General features: G+C 40.5%; 1 protein-coding gene across 2 annotated transcripts in view; it reads left to right on the top strand.

The window, feature by feature from the left end:
• Positions 1 to 23,408, top strand: part of LOC127654459 (phosphoinositide 3-kinase regulatory subunit 6-like) — a 38,447-nt gene extending 15,039 nt beyond the window's left edge. For both annotated transcript variants that reach the window (XM_052141669.1, XM_052141668.1), the window contains exons 9-20: positions 1,816 to 1,960; positions 2,532 to 2,618; positions 8,405 to 8,867; positions 11,986 to 12,085; positions 12,210 to 12,332; positions 16,767 to 16,874; positions 17,242 to 17,344; positions 18,541 to 18,602; positions 18,779 to 18,869; positions 19,034 to 19,086; positions 19,395 to 19,501; positions 22,019 to 23,408. In XM_052141669.1, the coding sequence (XP_051997629.1) occupies positions 1,816 to 1,960; positions 2,532 to 2,618; positions 8,405 to 8,867; positions 11,986 to 12,085; positions 12,210 to 12,332; positions 16,767 to 16,874; positions 17,242 to 17,344; positions 18,541 to 18,602; positions 18,779 to 18,869; positions 19,034 to 19,086; positions 19,395 to 19,501; positions 22,019 to 22,175 (1,599 nt within the window). In that variant the 3' untranslated portion in view covers positions 22,176 to 23,408. The remainder of the gene's footprint in view (positions 1 to 1,815; positions 1,961 to 2,531; positions 2,619 to 8,404; positions 8,868 to 11,985; positions 12,086 to 12,209; positions 12,333 to 16,766; positions 16,875 to 17,241; positions 17,345 to 18,540; positions 18,603 to 18,778; positions 18,870 to 19,033; positions 19,087 to 19,394; positions 19,502 to 22,018) is intronic.
• The last annotated feature ends 689 nt before the right edge of the window (positions 23,409 to 24,097 follow it).

Here is a 24,097-nt window from a genome sequence, read left to right on the forward strand (position 1 = left end):
TTAAAGGATTCATTTTTTTATTTCAATGAAGGGGTTCTAAGCCTGTCAACCTTCAAATAAGGTTGCAAAATCACCATAAACTGGTCCATGTGACTCATGTGCCTCATATGCCATATACCCATTGTTGTGAAGTCAAAGAATAGCTTTGCATGAGGAACAGATCACTGTTTTTAAATGACGCAATGTCAATTGCTCCCACCTTAATATCCGAATAAGATGATATGCAATTTGCTTCCTTCCGTATTAATGAACAATAATTATCTGAGGTAACAGCCAGTCAGCTTTTAGTATCACGTTAATGCATGGTCAAGCCTGGTTGTGGTTATCGCAACATGTGAAGAAAGTGAAATTTAAACAAATATCACAGAAATCCAAACAATTGAAGGATCTCAAAAGAGAAAGACTGAAGGAAATATATTTGGTTCATAAAGGAGTAGAGGATGAAGTTGATCTTCACATGGTGAGTTGATCTGTTAGCTGGAATTGGGCCCTCCATTGTGATTGATTTGGTCTATTCTACGGTATCTATTGAAAAATGGTTAGTTGGATTTCAGAAAGATGAAAATGCTTTAATGATGAAATGGTTTGATCAATGAAATGGTTTGATCGATAATTGTTGATTTACTCCACATGTTAGCCTGGTAAAAATTCCCTCACGGACCGCCTCTAGTGTATTTTTCTGTAGCTGTTTCTTAAATGATTTTGTGCCTGATTTTGTCCATTTTCTAAGAGGGTAAAAAAAGTATAAATAATATTTTGAATATCTGGTGTGTTTTTACATTTACATTTATGCATTTGGCAGACGCTTTTACAGAGCCCTTATTACAGGAACAGTCCCCCTGGAGCAACCTGGAGTTAAGTGCCTTGCTCAAGGACACAATTGTGGTGGCTGTGGGGATCGAACCAGCGACCTTCTGATTACCAGTTTACCAGTTATGTGCTTTAGACCACTACACCACCACCACTCCACACACTTTAGGGTCATACAGACCACAACCAGCAGGTTTAGTATCAATACAATACAGTTAGTGTAAAGTGAATGTGTGCCCTCTAGAAATTTCAAATCCGCCCTTCGTTATTCATCCTGGCATTGACACTGCTGACAGCACCGGGGCCCATTCTTTGTAATTGCACAGAAATAAATGACAGTAGCGTTCTTTAAAATTGATCCTTTTGTCTTGCACTAAAGAAAGTCATATGCATTTGGAGCGACACAGGGGTGAGGAAACAATCACAGAATGTTCATTTCTGGGTGAAGTGCACTTTTCAGCAGGTTTTTTTTTGGACTGAAATTCAGTTGTCTCGATCATTCATAAACATCTCTGGGAGACAAAAAAGTGCTGCATGTGAGTTCGACATCTTCCCTCTAGTGAAATGTTTCAGTGACAAAAACAAAATTTGATTAGCTGCTTTGATAGTAAAGTCAAAATCAGTGAACCCAAGTACAGGGAATAGTTTTATGGCATGCAACTCATTTAAACTCAGTATACAATCATTTTTATTGTGGGACTATAAAGTATAGAGTAATTGAGAAGAAGGGCAGTGTATTTAGTGCAGGTCAGCATCTCTCTGTCTCTGCCCACAGGTTAGCTGCCAACAGTTTATTTTCAGACTAAATGAGCAGGACAAAGTAAAACTCAAAGCAACAGGACAGGATATCCACAGAACATCTGATATGTGTCTGTCTTTGGATGGGATACTTGTGCATGTTTGCACGTGTGCTTCTGTGCAAGTTTTATGTTTGTGTCTGTGTGTGTCTGTCTATGTAGGTGTTTGATTTTGCTGTGTCTGACTGTCTGCCTGTGCATATGACAGGACTTGAACCAGGACGTGGAGTCGTACTTCACTGAAGTGCTGTCAACGATAGAACTGGGCACAGACAGTAGCAGAGGTGAACAAGGACAGATCAGAAATCAACTACAACAGCTATACACTCAGATCCTCCACAACACAGGCAAAGGTACACTATAAGCCTAAATTCTATTCTACACTGAAAAAAAAAAATTGTATCTAAAAAAAGTGCTTCATGTGGTAACATCTAAATTACCTGGTTTGATTCAAGTAAAACATTATTTAACACCACTGAATCAACCTAAATGCATAAGGTTAAACCAACAAATTTAAAGGGTTAGATCAGGTAGTAATAGCTGCTTGAGGTAACAATTTCAGGTTACCTCTTTTTCTATTCTATTCTATTCTGGCATAAATTGAAAAATGTTACCCTGAAATGTGCTTATTACATAAATAAGTCATTTAACATCACTAAATAAACATAAATTCATTAGGTTACACCAACAAAACTAATTATAAGGTTTACATCAGGAAGAAATAGCATCATAAGGTATCAATTTTTACAGTGCATCCTATTTTATATCTCACCAACACAAACAAACTATTGGTCTAACTCCATTTGTATCAAAATAACTTATATGTTCTCTTATAAATGAACGGGGTATTTTTATATCAGACATGGAACCGGATCAGGAAGCAGGATTTGTTTGTGGTGTGATTGTGATAGTTTTGTGTTTCAGATCTATTGTCCCGTGGCTCCCTGTGCGGTGTTCCACTTCCCAATCCGGAGATGAGTTTCCATTTGTGGTGGGAGGAGGAGGAGATCTGTGAGTTGTATTCAAAAATATTAATACTTTACAATATTTTCTTCATTCATTTACAATAGACTTTTTCTGATAATACTCACATTCATATTTAAAATAAGATAAAACATCTATTATGTTTATTTATGAGTTTATTTGATTCTTTTCAAATGTGACAGTGTGACCCGAAAAAAAAAACAATACATTTTAAATTTGTGTTTGCTATCTTTACCTTGTATATCATTATTTCTAACTACTTTATTGCTCAGATGTTGCTTTTTCATAGCTCATGAGACTTAATGGAGTTATGTTTCATTTAAACATCAAACATTCCTTTGGAGAAATAAAAATAGATACAATGGTCAGTGACATGAAGCAAATTTTTTTTTGGTCCACAATCTATTAAATTATTCAAATATACAACCCATTTCTGAAAATGTTGGAACATGGTAATAAACAAAAAAAATGACAATTAAATTCACCCTGTGCTATAAGCACTTTAACAAAATATTAGATGTTCTACCTAGTGAAGCTAATCTTTTTCTTAATTATTATTTTTTAATAAACTAATTTCAAATTGCATGAATGCACCACACTTCAAAAAAGTTGGGATGGTCGAGTGTTTATCACTGTGTCACAATTTCGTCTAATAACACTAACAAAGGAATAGTTAACCCAAACATTTTTAATTCTCTTATCATTTACTCACTCTCATGCCATCCCAGATGTGTATAACTTTATTCTTCTGCAGAACACAAATTAAGATTTTTAGAAGAATAGTTCAGCTCATTAGGTCCTCACAATGCAAGTGAATGGTGAACAGAGGTCAACATAGGTCAAAATATCACAAAAAGGCATCAGAAAATAATCCATTCAACTCCAGTGGTTTAATCAATGTCTTTTAAAGGAATTCAATCAGTTTTGTGTGAGAATAAACCAAAATATACCAAATTTTTCTCTGTACATCTTTCCATTGCAGTCTCTAGGCACGATCATGATTTCAAGCTCAATTACACTTCCTAGTGCTTGATACATGTGCAGAGCACTAGATGGCGTATAAGGAAGTGTAATCGAGCTTGAAAACACGATTAACAATGAGATTACTGTCAAGATTTATAGTGAAAAAGGAATTAAATTTTTGTCTGTTCTCACCCAAAACCAATTGAATCACTTTAGAAGACATTGATTGAAGCACTGTTTTTGTTTGGATTACTGTTATAATGTATTTATGTGATGTTTGGAGCTTGACCACCATTTATACAAGTGGTTTGATATTGGAGAAAAAACCAAGGACAGCAGTTTCAATCTTGTAAATTTCTTCAGGAACTCTTATTTTGACACCGGCACATAAACCATACTTTACTTTGGCATGTTGAAAGTTTACATCTCAGCCCACCTCGGAAACGTACTCGAAAATTCTCGAGTATCAGGAAGTTGATCAACGTTGATCTGCAGTAATGCTGAAGCTGTTAGTTAAACTGTATTTCTCAGCTGTAGTGTGGCAGTAGTAATCTGAGTGACCATGAAGTTAGAAATAAGTTGCAGAAAACCACTCGTCAACTGAAGGTGCAGAATCTGGGAGTGGCTCCGCTTCCCAGTATAAAAGGAGCTGCACAGCTTCATAATGTTATTCAAACAAGCACACCTCTTCCTGACTTCACACAGCAAGGAGGGTGATCTGGTGAGACACCTCACTTAATGTTATCAGAGAACCATGGTTATGCAAGTAACCTATAGTTCTCTTTCAAGCATATGTTTTGGTGTCTCACTGTGGGATATCCTAACTCTTGTATTGCCAGATATCCTGTTATGAAATCTTCTGCCAACCATAATTACCTTATATCCAGGGCTGGAAGAGTCATGGTGGGACTAAAGTACCTACACTCAGAACAGCATGTGCTAATGTCTGTGCAGAAACATCCAATTTCAAAGAGCTCTAGTAGTGTGGTGAACAGTCGGACCAGAGGACTTCCAGGAGACCAGAGCCCAACCCTAACTGTCAAGGCAAAGAAGAGTGGCTCCATTTTGATTGGATCATAGCAGGACCAACACAAACAAATGCCAAGTGCAGCCATCAGATGAGATGCTCGGACAACTGCCAGACACCCCTCACAAGGCAGGAAATATCTTCCAATACATTGGAAAAGATTTCTCATTGGTCCATGAATGGTTTCTTAACAACATCTTAATCCCCAATCTTAAGTTTTTACCTAAGGCCAAAGTTGAGCTAAGGACCATAAAAAGTCTAGAAGACCTCTTGAAGCAGCATTAACTTACCATGCGGCAAAAGATGAAACAAAGAAGCCAAAGAAAAAACGTAACACACAAACTTTTACTCCTAATACGGACAACATCTACTCACATTCACTGCAAGTTTGTTCATCGAACTGTTTATGTAAACTGCAAAAAGTTTCAAAAAAGTTTTAAACGTTCATGTGTTGGTGAAGGGAGAGACACCCAGCAAGCGACTTGATTTTGAACAAAGAACCACTTGTGTCTCGCGAGCCATAGGTTGCTGACCCCTGATGTAAAATATCAGTTTATGATTTTCTAATGTTCTTTAGATTGCATAACCTGTGTATCAAATGTCTTGCAAATGAACTAAGTTATTTGTTTAAATAGAAATAAGGTTTTCACCTTATTAATCAACAGAGAAACAACTATTTATCTTTCTATTAGATAATGGTCATACTTTGCCATTGCTACATCAAATTCAACCACAACATATTTCCATCCTATTCACTTTATTTACCAATTCAAAGAACCATCAAAGATTGTTGGCTCTTCCATAGTTCCCGTTGCGGTGAGGGGTTGTGCCGATTGTGCAGGGGGAAGGAAATGGAACCCTCAAATGCTTCCTCCCCCTCAGAGAAAATAAGTCTGACTGTTCCTCATCCTCGAGACCCAGCACCTCCTTCTCGTCCTCATCTGAACTGAGTGCAGTTGACAAAATTGGTGCATGCATCAAGCTATTCACTGGATGCTCAATACTAAGGTGGTGGGCAGCTCTACAGGGATGGATACCTGCGGTGCATAGCAAAAGCAGGGCTAGCTGACATGAGGGGGTTCCAGCCTGAAAGGCTAACTTGGTGTGCTAGTCTGCAATGAAAGGCTCTTCATGGTGATGCACACACAACACTCACATTATTCTGGGTTGTCAATCGGTTGCCAATCAAAAGACACGCAGAGCATACCAGGTATGTGTATTTGGATGAAATCATATTAATGTCAGAATGTGAGATAAAGAGACCCAAGTGCAGAGAAACAATTCTAAGGATTTATTAACAATAAATTGTAACTTCAACTGAGCTGGCAAAGAGTGGAGAACCCAGCACTGGCTGCAGTAAGCAGGAGATAGATGTTTGTTGATGCGTGCATGCCATGGTCGCACAGTGAGCAGATCGGTGAGGAATCCTCCATGAAGAGTGCGTTTGTAGGCAAGTATATGCGTTGTGGTAGTCAGTAGCAGATCCCTGAGGAATCCTCCGTTGAAGAGTCATGAGCGCAGAGAATAAGCATACATAAAACTGGAAGGTAACCACACTTCTGACATGTGGGCAGGGACAAGGAATCCTCAGTTGAAGAGCTGTGAGTGCAGAGAATGAGCATACAGCAAACCACACTCCCAACACACAGGCAGAGGGCAACCAAACAGATACATGAGACAGGAACAACTAGGCAGAGAGGGTGAGGTAATTTACTTCACACCCCACAACAATCTAGCAAAGATACTGACACAACGAAGGGATTAAGTAGGCAGTGAATCAGCGGAGAACCAGGTGCTGTTAGCACGCTAATTAGTGGCATGATCAGTGTTTCCGCTAAGAACAATCAGTGTTCCCATAGAAACACTGATCATGCATGCCTGCAGCACCTGAGACACATGAGGAAGAGAAATAACATAACAAACTGACGAACTCACTGGAACCGTGACAATACCTGCAATAGCAAAGCCGTGAAGAATCCCCCATGTTAGCTGAAGAACTCTGCATTGCTGCAGCCATTTAGCTGGAGTGCTAAAGAAACCTTAACAATGAGCTTGAGGGCAAATTGTAGGACAAAACGAACACAGCATGGTGGGCAGTAATTCAAGTACTGAGAACAAAGGAATTCCGTACTGGATTGAGTAGTCAGCAGCCAGTGTGGATCCTAGTCAATGACTATTCCGAACAGAGTGAGAAGAGGTTTTTGAATAACGTAATGATGCTGTGTCGCTCCCTTTATTCTGGAGAGCCGAGCTACTCCCAGAAACAAGCATCGCGTCTGCCGGCCAATAAGGGCTGGCGTAATGGAATAGTTCTTCTAAGAAATACTCTAAAGGGGCGGATCCCACAGTAAGGCACCAAAACATATGATTAAAAGAGAACCCCATATCTAGTTGCTCTTACACATCTGCACCAGGGACTAAAATGGTTCAAGGAATGTAACCGAAAATGATGAATGATTTTAAATTGTTCTGGAGTGAAAATCTTATTTTAAACACGGGTAAATGGTTATAGCTGGTTAAGTTTGTTCTGATATTTTATTTTTATGAAACCAAAGGCCAAAGTGTCACAATAAACTTTTGTAACCACACCCAAACAATTAAAAACATTTACGTGTTTTGATCTTAAAGGAAACTGCTGCATCACACATTTCTTGGCATAATTGCCCATTGCATTCTGTGAATGAAGACCTTTTTATCAAGTATGTTAAATTACTCCATATACATGCACGGCTAATCCAGATATAAGGAAAACATTATTAGAAGTAAAAAGTATATTTCTCAGTTGTTTCCACGTCTTTACTGAATTATTGTAAGGTATTGTGCATCCACCTTTTTCTTGAATGCAAAAGTGTTCCATGATTCATAACGGATGCTTAAAACAAAAAAAAATTATGTTTTAAACTACATTTTTAAAAGACTTTTTATTTTATTCACTTTGGACATCCTTGTTTGTCAGAGACCAATTCACTTTAACTGTTGACATGCAGTAAGAGTGCATAAGAATAATGTTTGTGTTCATTTTGATATATAAATTCAATTAAAGGTGCACTCAGCGATTCCTGAGAAACACTGTTTATATTTGAACTCAACTGCCAAAATAAACTCACCCATCACTTCAGTGCTCCTTTGGAGGCTCCACTCCCCAAATGTATGCTTGCCAGACAGTTTTACACACAACAGCTGAAGCCACTCACATCTCTCCTGCTACTAAATCTAACATCGCAACAACAGCATATATGTGTTCTGTGAAACATAACAACATTTATGTTACCCACCTATGGAGAAGAAAAAGAGAAACTTCTGCATCCGAATTCAAGCATTTTACCTCTCTGAGGTCTCGCCACCGCTGAAAAGCCTCACTGATGTTGATGTGCCTCCTAGCCCTCAACTTATTATAATCTTTCTTTTTTTAGTTTGAATTCATCTTACCTATTTCTCTTGGTCTGTTTCTCAGCCATTTGTCCTCCTTGGAGTTTAGAAAGTTTGCATCGATAAATTTGCCGTCGCTCTTCAAATTAGTTTCCCTCTCGCTCTGCCCCGACCCCCCAACCTGTGCACGTGCAAGAACCATCCCCTGTTGCTGATCGGCTAGAGTTGTGTTGTGTGGATCGGCCTGTTCCACTTTGTTTTTTGTCCCATAGCCAGGGCTGTGTACAAAAACTAGATTTTCTTCAGCCCACCCACAGAACAGACAGCTAGCAGACTGTGAGGAGATATTTGCAGAATTGTACAAAAAAAGTGTATTGATTACAATTACTGAGTGCACCTTTAATAATTGTATACATTGTGAAAAAAACATGTCTTTTTATCCTGTCTGACACAGGGAGAGAAGTGGCCAAGTTCATCCGATCTGGATCCTTCTCAGATAACCTCTCTCTCAGCCCAGATGAATTTTTAATTGCAGACCTCCCTACAGACATTAACTCAGACATGCCACGGCACTCTGTCATATCGACAGACAGTGGAATAGAGCGTGATATGCTGGGAGCAGAGAGTTCTGACACAGACTCTCCTGGAGGAAGGAGTTTAAAATCTGAACTGACCTCTGGACGACTCTCTCGGCGTGGAGGGATCAAGGTGAAGCCATCGGTTTTTGATAGTATGGTTTTGATGCAGGACACACTAGAGGAGACAGGCACTTCTGGCACCACTGGCACACTGCAGAGGAGAGCAGGAAACTGCTGTACCACCTTGCCCAAACAAGAACGGGACTACACTGCTAAAATAGTGGTGATGGGGGATGACCGGGTACTGGGAAGACTAGCTAGGGCAATCTACCAGTTAAGGTAGGAGACCATCCATTATGTTATCTGTGATATTTGTTAACCTTTTTATGTTATGGTGTTGCCATATGGCATCATCAGTTTTCATCACTTTCTTGCTATTCAGAGAGAAAAAAAGTTATTCCATCATTGGTATTAAAATGGAAGTGTTTAAAGAAACTAACAATAGAGTTTTTTTTTAAGCTACATTATATTCTCTCAAAGACTCTCCAAACTATATTAAAGGATTAATGAAACATTTTAAACTCAGTTTTAGTTTGTTGGTGTTCCAAATTCATCAATGTAATAAATCAGTTCATAAAATAAACATTGAGAAATTCATACTTAAAAACTATTAAAAAATTTTGAGACTAGTTTAACCAGTTCAGAAATTAGAGTTTTGACAATTTTCATTGTGTTTTTGTTCAATAATCTTTTATTAGAGCTATTGTCAAAAATTCTAATGAGAAATACATTCCATTGTTAAAACATAATGTGTACCCTAGAGGGTTTATATAGATAAATATGAGCTGTTTAAAAGTGTGAGACACAACGTCAATAGAAGGTGACATGCTGGTGATAGTCCTAAAAACGGCTTTAAAAAATAACCAGACTAATCATACTTTAAATTTGGCAACAGGATGTCAAAAATTCTGCTGCTTAAATCGGATTGTTCTTATGGAAATATGAACCACTGCCCAGCTTACAGACATTGGTTGAAGCTGGAAGTGTTGTTGAGGTGTATTTTAAATCTGGGCTTTCAATCGATAAATATTTTTATAAACTTTATTTCATTAGGTGCTGATTACCGTAATTTCCGGACTATAAGCCGCAACTTTTTTCCCACGCATTGAACCTCGCGGCTTATACAATGACGCGGCTAATATATGGATTTTTCCCGCTTTCAAATTTTATAAAAAAATAAAATAAATAAAATATTCTGTGACGTGCTCAGTTTTTCGGCAGCGTGAAGCTTTCATTACACCAATGAAATTGCCGAACGGGTTAAGGTCAAAACAACTTTTTTTGTTTACGGTTTAGATTAAATCGAGCGCACTCAAACTTCCCATCATTCTGATTACGGTAGTAATTTTGTCACCCTCACCATGGCAAAGACATGGAGAAACGCATATGATGCTGCTTTCAAGTTGAAGGCGATTGATCTGGCTGTTGGAAAAGCAAATAGAGCTGCTGCACGGGAGCTTGGTCTTAATGAGTCGATGATAAGACGTTGGAAACAGCAGCGTGAGGAATTGACTCAGTGCAAAAAGACAAAAGCTGAGGCTATTCAACTCCGACACCGAAGGAGATGACTTCAGTGCACAGGACGAGGAAGATAGTGACCAATTACTTTCTTGGTAGGCTACTATTTACTGCAAATGTTTTATTACAAGCCGTGTATGGCAGCGGGGGCGTGGTCAAGCGCCCGTCCGGGAGAGAAAAGCTGTAAGGGCGCATACACCTGCGCTAAATTATGTCTAACACCGGTGTCTAATTTCAAGTGCCCTGCTTCACGTGTCCTTCTTGGGAAAACTGTCACGCGGGCACCAGTGTGACAGTTTTCAGCAGGGCACTTGACGTTCCAGGTATAGGCTTTTAATGGCCACAGCAATGTTTACAATCAATTTTATAAAGTTTCTCAATTCTTCTATGCGCCAACACTAGACTGACGTGTGTCACTTTCTCAGCTCTGTGGCTGCTGCCTTTTATGCCGCTCTCCCCATGCTTACTGAAATTAGACACAGGTGTTAGACATAATTTAGCGCAGGTGTAAGCGCCCTTACCGCTTTCTCTCCCGGACGGCGCTTGACCACGCCCGCTGCCACACCGTGTTTCGTTAAAGCCTATTTATTTTTGTTACAAGCCGTGTTTCGTTAAAGCCTGAGTAAAGTTCATTTGTTTCAATGTACCGGTAGGCACCTGCGGCTTATTTATGTTTAAAATTATATTTTATTTAAAAATCAGTGGGTGCGGCTTATATTCAGGTGCGCTCAATAGTCCGGAAATTACGGTAATGAAATGAATCACATATATCAATATGTACTGAGAAAGCCTCCAAATTATTTAGTATGTAATTATTAAAATGTATAATTAATAATTGTAAATTATAATTAAGATAATACAAATGCAAAAAGTGGCTTACAAGTAAAAATACTAAATTTTCTTTTCTATATCAATGAACATATCCCTTTTATTGGCCTACGCCCGTCTACACTATTTAAAATTGTTGTTCTTTGTACTCATGCATCAGACGGACTCTTTTGGAGCGTCTCACTTTGACTGCATCTTGTCTGACCAGTTTTCAGTATGTTTAATCATAAGTGTGGTGTTTTTAGGAAGTTGTGTCAAGTTAAACGTAGTTTGAATCATTGAAAAACATGTCCCAAGAAGCCTGCATTGGGCATTCTGTTGTGTTTGGTCCAGCTGTCTTGAGCGCAAAAGCCTGTCAGCAGAAGGCTGTGCTTGCTGCTCGTTGCTTTGACTAGATGTGTTGCCTGCACACCTGGAGCACCTTACAGATCAGGGACATGGTTAATTGTGATTTGTTTTTAACAATAATTTTTTCATAATAAACACATTAAATCGACAGCCTTAATTTTTATTAGTAAATTATGTAATATAGTTAACAGGAATACATATTTTTATTAACGTTACTCCCTAAAACATACCCTAACTCTAAATTTGGCAGAATGGGGTCAATTTTAGAGTACAAGAATTTTCAGAAGCAAACCATTAAAAATATTTTAATCATGCTGAAATAACAACTTTCTATTATTCAATACTGTGGGATAAACTTGACTTGACCCATATGGTTGTAACCGATCTGGGCTGCATTTCCCAAAAGCATCGTAAGCTTTGGCACCGATGTTCTCTACGATCAACTTAAGCTTACAATGCTTTTGGGAAACACAGCCCTGGTCGATACAGAGTCTAGAGTTTGTATGGTTGGTATAGTGTAAACATACTGTACATACTCTACAAACAGAAGCCTTTCAATTCTCTGTAATGAGGAAGCTCTTTGGATGTTTTTTTTTTCTAAAATTATCAGATCCCTAAAGGTTTTCTCACCACTGTATTTAACACTCAGATAAGATCGAGTTGTGGTCCAGCAGCACACAACATTTTTGTTCTTCTTTCACAGGAAACGGGAAGCCCGAAGACTGTTTCTTACAATGAAAATCAACCTTCAGATGTACTACATACCAGTTGCTCGTCCATCGTCTGCAACCTCCCCCTTAAAAGTATGTGGGATTACATCCTTTCTCTCTCTTTAAATTAAAATAATGGCATGTGAACTTTGATAAATACCTATGAGTAATTGTATTGTACTGTATTTGTTTAATACAAAAATTAAAATGTCTTTAGGAGAATGTGTCCTTTCCAAGCAGTAGCCTCTGTGCTCTGGGCTCTTATCTTGGAATGGTGGATCCGTGGTACGAATGTAACATCTGTGGTCTTGGCCAGATTATTCCTGACCTTGCGAGAACGGTATGTCAAGAGAAAGAGAGATCATTACCATTTTACCTGTTCTGGGAGGAAAAAAATGATGTCAGTAAGCATGGTATGAGGAAGTTTTAAATTTCTCCCTCAGGGATAGTTTCAGAAGAATTTCCTTGTAAACCTAAATAGCTTGTTGTGAAGAACATGTTCTTCTCAGCATTTTTGAAAAACATTCATGTTTGCTGATTTGTTAGGCAACTTGTTGATTTGTACTGTACAATAAGATGTTTGTACAATGTGTGAATTGCAGGAGTTTATTGAATCCCCAATGAAAGGTCAGTTTAAAAACATCTTGGTTACTGATGTAACCTCCGTTCCCTGATGGAGGGAACGAGACGTTGTGTCCATGAGTTGACACTAGGAGTCACCCTTAGGAGCCCAGACATCTCAGATCTTTGAGAAAAGGCCAATGAACATTGGCATGAGGGATTTGCATGCCACTCCCCCGGACATACGGGTATAAAAGGAGTGTCGCTTGCAAACACACACTCAGGTTTCGCACTGAGGAGCCAAGCCAAAGACCCGGCCATTTCAGTAGTTGGTTCAGTGTTCTGGCAAGAGGGACTCAATCCCTATCTGTCACTCACTCAACGTTGTGTCAATGAGTTGACACTAGGGGTCCCAATGGAAAATGCCACAAGAGCTGAACCGGGATACGCACTGCAAGGACTGCAAGACTGGCGGTGCAAGATGGGCAGAGCTCAATGTGCCTCATAGCCAGCGCAGCAAGCCGTCACGTAACTACCCTCAACACACTGGCAGGCATGAAGTGGTCCCCTTCACCTCAGGGAGCAGCTAACTGCTCCGAATTTTAAGGACTGGCTGGCCCAGCCGTAGCCTTCTCTCTATTGTTCTCCCCAAAAAAGGAACAAATCATTCAGCTGGGGGCCATATAACGTCCACGTTCGGGGGTGTCCCTCCAAAGAGGAGGACACCGTGGAGACCACACCCAGCCCCGAGAGGGGGGGGCTTCTAAGTGGAATACAACACACGGTCTTACCGGGTCAGAGCGGAAGCATGTCGTGAGGAGCGGCAACGGGGTAGGTCCTATCCAAGGAGGGGAGGAGTTACTACAAACACGGTGACCAAGGACAGAGGGCCCTCTGCCCAAGGAAGATGTGGTTTACCAGCAGGGAAACCATTTTGTAGAATATACATCACACGGGGTTACCTAAGGAGACAACCAGCACATGTGGAGCACTTACCTCAGTGACGCACGTACTGGGGAGGAGGCGAACGTCGCCAAAAAAATGACGGTCACTGGGCTAAGGAGAAAGAACATCCAGGGTTCACACTTTTTTGCGAACGCAGCTGAGAAAAGAGCGCACTTCTTTACCTCAAGGGAGGGGAAAGGCGCTATGCGCAAGAGGTACACCCGGCCAGCTGAACCGAACTTACCTGTTTGTGCCACCTGATAACACATGGGACAAAACTGGCTCAACCCTGAGGTTATAAAACCTTGCAAAGGTATTAGGTGTTGCCCAGCCCGCAGCTCAACAGATGTCTGCTAGAGAGGTGCTGTGGAACAATGCCCAAGAAGCCACAACACCCCTGGTAGAGTGGGCTTGCAGGCCAGCAAGGAGCGGCACATGCTGGGCATGGTATGCCATTGTGATGCTCCTCAGGGCAAGTAGTACCACCAACAACTCGTGGCAGTTGATGTGCCAATGTAGTCGCGGGCCATTCCAAGGGCCAGCAACTGTGTGCCCGTTGCACATGGCACCGTAGCCACACTGGGAGTCATCTGTCGTAACCACGTCATGCCTGGAGACCTGGCCTAGGCGAACTCCTACCCGTAGGGATGCTAGGTCTGGCCAAGGGCTGAACAGATGCAACAAGCCTGCGTGATGAGAACGCGGTGTGTGCCGTGGCACGAGGTTCATCTCTCGACTCGGGTCTGAGGCCAGTGCTGAGGTCTCATATGCATCAACCTGAGCGGCGTAACTGTCGCTGATGATGCCATTTGCCCCAGGAGCCTCTTAAAGGATTTCAGTGGGACCGTTGCATTCTGTCTGAGTGTACGCAGACAGTTCAGCACTGGCTGCGCACGCTCGTTGGTGAGGCACGCTGTCATTGAGACGAGTCTAACTCCATACTGAGAAAGAGATGCTCTGAACTGGGGAGAGCTTGCTCTTTTCCCAGTTGACCTGAAGCCCCAGCTGGCTGAGGTGCCTGAGAACCAGGTTTCTGTGTGCACACAACGTGTCCCGCGAGTGAGCTAGAAGTAGCCAGTTGTCGAGATAGTTGAGAATGCGGATGCCCACTTCCCTTAATGGGGCAAGGGCTGCCTCTGCGACCTTCATGAAGGCGTGAGGTGACAGTGACAGACCGAGGGGGAGGACCATGTACTGGTATGGAAGTATGCGTCCATCAGATCTACTGCCGCAACCCAACCTTGATGCCGGATGCTCGCTAAGATGCGTTTCTGCACAAGCTTCTTGGACGGGAATCTGTGCAAAGCCCAATTAAAAATGGTCCAAGATTGGCCGCAACACGCCGTCTTTTTTGGTACGATGAATTAGGGGCTGTAAGACCCCTTCTTCACCTCAGCTGGAGGGACAGGCTCTATTGCATCCTTCTGTAGGAGAGAGGCGATCTCCGCACACAGAGCGGCGGTGTTCTCGCCTCTCACTGTAATGAAGCGGACGCAGCTGGACCTGGGAGGGCGCCTAGTGAACTGAATCACGTAGCCGAGTCAGACTGTCCCGATCTGCCATCACAGGGGGTTGGGGAGCACGAGCCACACTCCCAAGTGAGGGGGAGCAATTGTGTCGGACATACCAGTGGGCGGGGCCTTGTGACAGGGCAGAGCCTGAGGTGCCACTTGTGGCTGTGCTGAGTCTAGAGACATCAAAGCACTTACCTGGCTCCTTGTGACCGCTCTTGGAACAGCCTGGGACGGGGGTGGAACATTTTTGTCCTTGTAGCCCATGGAGACCATCATTTCAGGGGCGTATTTTGCCACAGCTGGGCGCCCGGGGGCAGGAGGTCCGCCTCCGTGGTGCCATACCTGCCAGAGAGAGACACGGTGCCTGGTGGTCGTAATAACGATGGCCGGGGACACCGACTGTGAGGCCCAGGAAATGAGAAAACCACTCTTTTCCGTAGCCCTGGGGGCATTCAATGAAATAAGAAAAGGAAAATAAAGAACTCCCACCCGGCCCTCCACGGGGAAGGAGTGGTTCTCTTTTGAGATGGGTGACGTCTGCTTTCTGCGGGTGGCTAGATGCTGGTGCCAGCCTACTGAGGCGGGTGTGGCGGAGCTAGTGTTGCTGCCGCAGGGGGACACCCTTGGCCAAAAATAGACGGGGGTGCAAGACATTGCGTTGCCCTAGGGCAGGATGTGTTGTATGGTCCCAGTCTGCCTTGTTCGACCAAGTTGGGCCAAAGGTGGCGCTCCTGGATCACTAAGGTGGATATCACCTGCCCGAGAGACCACGCCGTGACCATCATCGCTCTGAGGGCGAGATTGGTCACCGAGAGTAGTTCCTACATCAACCTCCGGTCAGAACTACCCTTATGCAGTTCTTTGAGTGCCTCAGCTTGGTGCACTTGCAGGAGAGCCGTGGTATGTAGGTCGGAGGCGGCCTGTCCAGTGGCACTGTAGGCTCAGTCATGAGTGACGACATAAACCCACAGGCCCTGGACGGGAGACTCGGATGGCTCCACCAGGTGGCGGTGCTCAGCGGGCACAGGTGCACCGTAATCGCCTTACCAACCTGGGGAGTTGCCAAGCACCCCCTGGCCACCCCACAGTCAAGGGTAGTGAGAGAGGATGAGCCCATGAACCAGATCTGGGCAGTAAAAGGTGCCAGCGGTGATTGCATTAGCTCAACATGCACTTCCAGGAAGAAAGGTACGGTGGTGCGGCACGGCCGTAAGTGGCGCTCAGAGCCCCGAGACCAATCATCAGGCTGCAAGGATTCAGGGGGGAGCGGGGGATTCCACTCCATCCCGACACTTGCAGCCACCGGTGTAAGCATGGCCGTAAGCTGCACATGGCGACAGACTGAACCAACCCAGTCTCCGATGCTGTAATCGAAAGCATATCCACTTTGCGTGCTGCGAACGTGACTGTGAACTCGCTGTGCAAATCCCACACACCAATTCTCATTGGCCTTTGAAAAACATGTATACAAGTGTGGGAAAAAGCATTTTAAATGTCTCAGTTTGCTGGTCACACGAAATTCAACCCTAAGCAAAATATGATTAAAACTCAATATTTTCATAATAAATCACTTCCTAAAACACTTTCAAGGGGAAACAAAAAACATAATGAATGTCAATGCTTGTGTCTTTGAGGGTTAAAGAAAGCTTTTGGGCTGCTGAGATATAAACATATACTAGCATGTCATGTCAAGGATGTCAGTATAACTTTAATATACTGATAGCCCTGCCTTGTACTATTTTTTAATCCTTCAGTCAAACACAGGCAAACAGCAGGAATCAGATCTTTTCTTAGCTGATGTCATCTCATACTATGTGCGCATGGGACAGCAGCCAGTGTACTTCAATGTTTACTACATCAAGGTGAGAGTGAATTCACTTCAAATTCTTTACCAATTCACCCTTTTCAACTTTCAACTGTAATGACTGAATCAATATCAGGGTGGAATTTAGTGACATTGTGAGTTTGCATGTAGAAATAAGTTACTCTGAAGTTCAGTGTAAATATATATATACTGTATAATACACAATAATCAACATATATGAAAGCAGACAAAGTGTACAGGATGTTAAAAATGTTGCAGTAATATAATATTATATGTTATTTGTTATTCTGAACAACAGGTTTTCTCATAGACAAGGTAGTTACATGCCCTTATTTGGCCTGTTGAATGATCTACAGAAATGTCCTTACACAGTCCTGTATTAATTTCCTGTTATATTTTTGCAGATTTCCTTTTCCAACATGTCGAAGGAACCTGTAGAAGACGTTTTTGTCACACACCTTGAAGTGGATTTCCCAGAGTTTAAAATGGCCCAAGCAGCACATAAAGGTGTGTGTGTGTGCGTGCGTGCCTGTGTGTGAGAGTGCTTGTGTGTGTGTGTGTGCGCGCGCGCGCGCGTGCTTGCGCGCGTGTGTGTGTGTGCGCGTGCTTGTGCGCGTGTGTGTGTTTGTGTTAAAGAGAACTATATTTTTTTAAATGTTTTTTAAAAACAAAAGTGTTTTGCATGTGACTGCAGTGCATTTACTTAGAAGAAAAAACTGTATTAAAAGAAAGGATAAGAAATCATCCTCAACCTTAATCAAAACTATTGCTGCTGTAGCTCAGTCATTGTCACACCAACAGCTAGCCAAAATTAATGCCAGTGTTTCATTTGGTTTTCCCCTTGTACTCTGTATGTAATTACAAAGGATTGTTTTATAGGTTTATGCTTAAAATGTCAAAGTCCATGGATATGTAAGTCATATGTGGTACCATTTGATAGCTTGATCTTTTCACAGAACATCATAACTTTTACTTTTATGTTACATAAAATATAAAGACGGGAAAATACACGTCACAAATAAGTGCCACCATTTAGCAATGATATAGAAATATGAAAATGAATGTAAAGGTTTTTCAGATAACACTACAAATAGCTCTCAAAGCTCCCATTCTCAGTAACGTGATTAAGGGGTTTATTTAGTTGCCACAGATTAAATTATTATAAAAAGAATCACGAAGATAAATATGATCTCTGTAAGACAACATTTACAAATGTCTCTTGTTTGTCAGCTCCGAACATTGTTTTCATAAGCTAGTCTGAGAGCTTGCTTCAGAAAATAATACAATGTTATATCTCAGATATCCAGAACAAAATGTGCAGTCCAGAAGAAAAAAATATATATATAATAATCTGCAAAATATGTTGATAAAATATTGTACATCATCGCCGAGGATCTCAACTTTCAAACAACACCTAGATTAAGCTTCAAGTCCACTCAGAGGATGAGATATTAATTTGGGAATGTGAACACAAATAAAATGATAGAATCAATGTCTGTGGACGAGTATTCTTTGCGAGTGCTCAGTTGCGCTTGCTGCACTTGCGTTTCAGATCTACATATTGTTATGGAAGGTGATAGAGGTACTTGCTGTCATCTAGTGGAATGAACTGATGCTTTTTGCAGGGAGATAGTGGTTCTATCAAATGAGACTAATATTTTGCAATTGGTTCACTGTATTTACAGCCTATATTCTTTCTTTAGACAGGCAAAAGAAGATGTCACCAGAGCTGTGTGGAGCACTGATTTCATTTAGATACTTAAAAGTGAGTGTTATCTCTCTGTAACCTATGCTATCTTCTTCTTTATGATGATATTTTTATTATGACTGGTATGTTTTAGTGAGTCTTATAGAAGCAATCTAGTTTTTTTTTTCTAAAGTTAAAAATCTGGTTGTTGTTGTTGTTTGCTGAACTTGTATCACCCTTCACATTCCTTTTAGGTGTCACTAAGCAACAGGGAGGTTGAAAGAGGGTTCTCACTCAGAACCACGGGTGCTCAAATTTCAGCCATACCAGAAAACAAAACTGAAGGTAAGGTCACAATTCAAATAAAAAGGTAGTTATAGTATTGGTTTTATGTACATTTGGAATTGAACAAGCATATTAATTGAATATAATCAAAGCTACAATAGAGTGTGTTTATTTTACCTCTGAAACCAATTAATTCGGAGACTATTTTTATCTTCTGTTTGTAGATCTGAATTGCCTCACAGTTGCTTTCAACGACACAAAGCCAAAAAGTAACATGGTAGGTCTGGCCTACTAATTTTCTTAAATCTCGAAAGCATGGGGTACTGATATAATGGTGTGCTGGTTATTACGATGATGGTATGCTGGATAAACAGCATTGCTATGCTGGTCCACCATCTAGACAAGCATAAACTAGCCTGGACCAACATGGAATTCATGCTGGTCTATGAGTTGCTAATTTTAGCAGCAATGTTTTCTCTATGTACTACTTTTTTATTTTCAGTTTACTTTGTGTTGTTGGACTGCTTTTTAGCTTTGATATTATCTTGTTAAGTTTGGATATTTTGGCTGTGTGATTCTTTGCAGGAGCCAAAGATCAGAACATGCCATTTTAAATTGAAGACACCAGACAGATCAACTTTCACAGTGCGTTTGGACAAAGACTTTCGAAGGACATTTTTGGATGTTGAGAGGTGTGAAATTATTAAGACACTACACTTCTACATCTACACTTTTTTCTGCTCATATGATTATACTGTATTTTAAATAAAGAGGCCTATTTAAAAAAAAAAACGATTTAAGAAATATTGAACCTAAAAATGTACACATCATCATGTCTTTTAAAACTAGGACTGAAACTATTTGTCGACATTTTCGACAACGTCGACAATAAAAAATTCTCAACAAACATTTTCACTGCACTGCAGTTCTGGCAAGACTGAAGAATTACACATTTCACAGTCAAGATTCACTCTAAACTTTCCAAACAGCTTCAGGTGATGTAGATGTTGTGCAGGTAAGAGAGGACCCAAAAGCGATATAACAAAAATAGAGTCTTTAATGACAGTTCAATGCAGCAATAATGAAGAACACAAATCTTCTCCTTGAGAGGTAAATGGCAAACACAAACTACCCGCAGAGAGGGCGAAAAATAATGGAAACTTCTTCTGTTAACTTTCAGAGAGAGTCCTTAGGCAGCAGTCGGGGGTAGCAGTGAAGCGGCGACAGGCTGCATGTTCTCCGAGGGGAGGCAAGGGTCGAGGCGAGACTGTAGTAACCAGACCACTCACTGCGTAGGACGAACTGGACAAAATACAAATATCGAGAACGTTAGCTGTGAACAGGTAGTGTGGTAAGGCGGATGCCAACAGGACAGGACTGGACAGTGACAGACGAGACAGTGGTTTGCTTCTTGCGTGTGAAACTCTAGTGAGACTCAGACAACGAAAGCAGCAAGAGCAGGGAGAGAAGTAGAGACGTAATCAGCGGGGAACGGGAACAGGTGGGAAGAGAATTAACGAGGAATTAAGGGGAGACGAGGAACAGCTGGAGGAGGAGAGGAAGGACAGGAAAAGTAACCTATAAAAAGCCAGCAGAGGGCGACCGAGTAAAGGGAAAGAACAGAAACAAGACATACCATGACGAGACGAGACGAGACAAGACAAGACGGTAGATTGCAAATTATGAGGGAATTATAAAAAACAAAAACTAATGTAAACTCAGAAGCACTGTCGTTGTGGAATAAGCAGAGCCAGAGCTCTTTTAAAGGAAACACCCAGGTGTTACATCTTAAATGCATTTATATTTTAATGCGTTATAGCTTTATTAAAGTTCAAATACTTTATAATAATACAGAAGCAAATCAGGTAAATAACTACAAACTCCAAAACTGGCATTTCTCTGTGTGGTCAGTGCCTCTTCTATGAGTTTCGCAAATGTCCCAATCTAAGGGGGGGAGACTGAAACTGCACCCGGCTGATGCACCCTCTGTCATGGGGACGCTCGTCCCTCAAGTGTACACGCGTAATGCAACTAGATTAGAACGTATTAGCTCACGACTTATTGAATCATAATATATGTGTCACTGTGCATTTCTTATTGTGAAGAAAATTGGCAATACCAGCTTTATTAATACAAGAGAGTTTGTTTTTTGTGTGAGTTAAAGATGGATTGAAGTGAACAGAAAGGTGAGAGAGGGTACTCTTTGCCCCATTATACACTGCAACAAAATATGTTTTTGATATTTTTTTGGCTTGTTTTCCGATATAAATATCTAAAACTCCTTTAAAACAATGTACATTTTCTTAAGACACTATACTGCAGAAGAAGAAAAAACATTCTGAGAATGTTGAATATAATAATAAAAATGCTAATTTTAAAATATCTAAAAATCCTTTAAAAAAGATGCATTCACCTGAGAAGCAGCATATCAGATATTTATATTTGCTTTAATGGAATAGATCTTGAATATAAGTATAATTTGTCTTTACTGCACTCGCAGAATTATAAATGAAAAAAACACACTTGTATACAGAATACACTTACTGTACATTTAAGATACATTCTCTTAAAGCAAGTCTAAATATCTTATGTTGATTTTCAAGTAAATGTATTTTGTTTTTTAGACAATTTTAAATGGAAAACAAGAGGAAAAACTTGATAACAATAGGATTTTTTGCAGTCTAATGCTTTAAAGTATGAATTAAACTTAAAGTATTTTTTTCCCGTTAATTCAGTGAATGTCATTTAGAGGTATTTTTAAAAGATAATTTTGTCCTCTTTATTGTTGGTAAGCACGTTTAATCCAACATTTTAAGTCGGGGCACTAGCTGAATAATCGGTTAAGAGCTAATGATTCATCTTTGCAATAATCTGTGAATAGTCGAATAATCGTTAGATTAATCCATTATCAAAATAATCGTTAGTTGCAGCCCTATTCAAAACCTTAATATCTTTCGCTTGTCCTTTAATTTGTTCTGATATGTTAGGCAGTATGCTCGTCTCTGTCACCATTCACTTTCATGGCATTTTGTTTTCTCCATTCAATGAAAGTGAATGGTTATTTTTATTCCACATAAGTGAAGTCATAGGTTTGAGACTAATTAAAATTTCATACCAAGATTTATTATCTACTGTCTCTTAAAAATGTATTTCCCTGGGTTTAGACAGATACTGAATTGTTTATGTATTGTTTATGTTTTTAAACACAGCATTGAGGTCGCTCCATGCCGAGACCCTGGATATTATATTCAAAAATCTATGAAGTCAAAGTTCATGGCAGCAGACGGTGATGATGCTGGACTGAGCAAGTACATGAACAAAGGATTAACTTTGCCCATCAACACATTTGCGGGAATCATGGACTAAATGAACAAGAATCAGGGCGTAGAACTTTCCATCATTGTGAAGGGCAGTTCAGGACTCTTGCAGTATGTAACATGTATTGTGTTTTAAACAATGCATTATACAACAGTGTCTCTGTGTGATCAAATAATCAGCTAAGACACGTCACAGCCAAGCAGGTTTTACTGTATTTTATAACTAACACTAATGCAGTAATTTTATTGAGTTTCTCAAAGACTCAAAGATTAAACTTGTTCTCTGTTCTTTAGACTTTAACAGTTAATTCTTCCCTTTATGTGTACAAGTGCACATACTGTAAACAGTGGTTACATGCATTTGTCAACTTAAATGGCTATTTCTACTTGATCTCAGTGTGACCTAATGTATTCAAGTTGATTTAATCATTACATAGTATATATTAACTTGAGTAAAAACATTTAATTTGTTAACACAATAGGGGACCCGGGCAGCTCAGTGATAAAAGACGCTGGCTACCACCCCAGGAGTTCGCTGGGTCGAATCTCAGGGCGTGCTGAGTGAATCCAGCTGGGTCTCCAAGGCAATCAAATTGGCCCGGTTGCTAGGGATGGTAGAGTCACACAGGGTAAAGTGGTTTGCTCTTGGTAGGACATGTGGTGAGTTGAGCGTGGTTACTGCGATGGGTGACATGAAGCCTCCATACGTGCTGTACCTCCGCAGTGACGCGCACAGCGAGCCACGTTATTAGATGTGTGAGTAGACGGTCTCAGACGCGGAGACAGCTGGGATCCATCCTCGGACTGAGGGGAATCACTGCGCCATCACGAGGACTTAGTGTGTACATTTGGAATTGGACATTCCAAAAATTGTGAGAAAAAGGGAAAAAAAGACAAAAATGTTACCACAGTAAACACATTTTAAGGTTACCTGAAAGTGTTTTTTCTTGTTATAGAGTATGAAAAATAATTTATTTGATTTCCCTTTCAATTAGAATTTTGCCACCAGACAAGTGAAGTGAATGTTTATTAAAATATTACGGAGTAATGCTTTACAATAGTTAGAGTGCCTGTTGATAAATACCATATGACCAAGTGTTTAAAAAAAACTGACATAACTTTAATTGACCCAGTGATTTGCACTTTTTTCCCATCTTTTTTCCCCCAGAAACTATAGATGTTTAGATTTACAACACTCCAAGTGAATGACATGTTTTGTAGCATCAAAAATTATATGTGTTAATGTTATGTTATGTAATTAAAGAGCAAAAAGTCTCGTCAATTGCTCCAGCAATTTTTGTTCTTGTCTCAGATTCCCTGTAAATTAACAATACATGCAGCAATATTGTTCCACAAATGGTTCAACACCTAGGAAGGTGCCAGTATTTTGATCTGACTTCCTCAAATGATTCTCTGAACAGTCTGAATGATGTGTTGGGGGTTCTTTCCCAGCAGTTCTAAGCTGACACCAGCAATCCCTAATTCTTTGAGGTTTATGGCATTAATGCCAGCCCTACTTTGAAAAATCCTTATTTGGATAGTGTTTGCACAATTATTGATTTGACCTCTGTTTTTGTAAAAAGTGTAGTTTGATTTTGTAAATGCATATTGAATACGTATTTTACATGAATAAATGTAGCATTTTGAATTTGCATTTTGAATTTGAGAGAGAGAGAGAGACAGATATAGATTTAAAATATGAATATTAGTATGTGTGACCACCTTTGCCTTTAAAACAGCACAAATTCTCCTTGGTACACCTGGACACAGTTTTTCTTGGTTGTTGGCAGATAGGATGTTCCAAGCCTCTTGGAGAATTTACCACAGTTCTTCTATCTATTTAGGCTGTCTCAATTGCTTCTGTCTCTTTATGTCATCTCAGACTGACATTATGTTCAGTGGGGGGCTTTGTGGGGACCATGACATATGTTGCAGGGCTCCCTGTTCTTCTATTCAAATTTTTTATATTTG

Source organism: Xyrauchen texanus, chromosome 13, assembly GCF_025860055.1.
Source record: "Xyrauchen texanus isolate HMW12.3.18 chromosome 13, RBS_HiC_50CHRs, whole genome shotgun sequence".
In the NCBI taxonomy this organism is placed as follows: Eukaryota; Metazoa; Chordata; class Actinopteri; order Cypriniformes; family Catostomidae; genus Xyrauchen; species Xyrauchen texanus.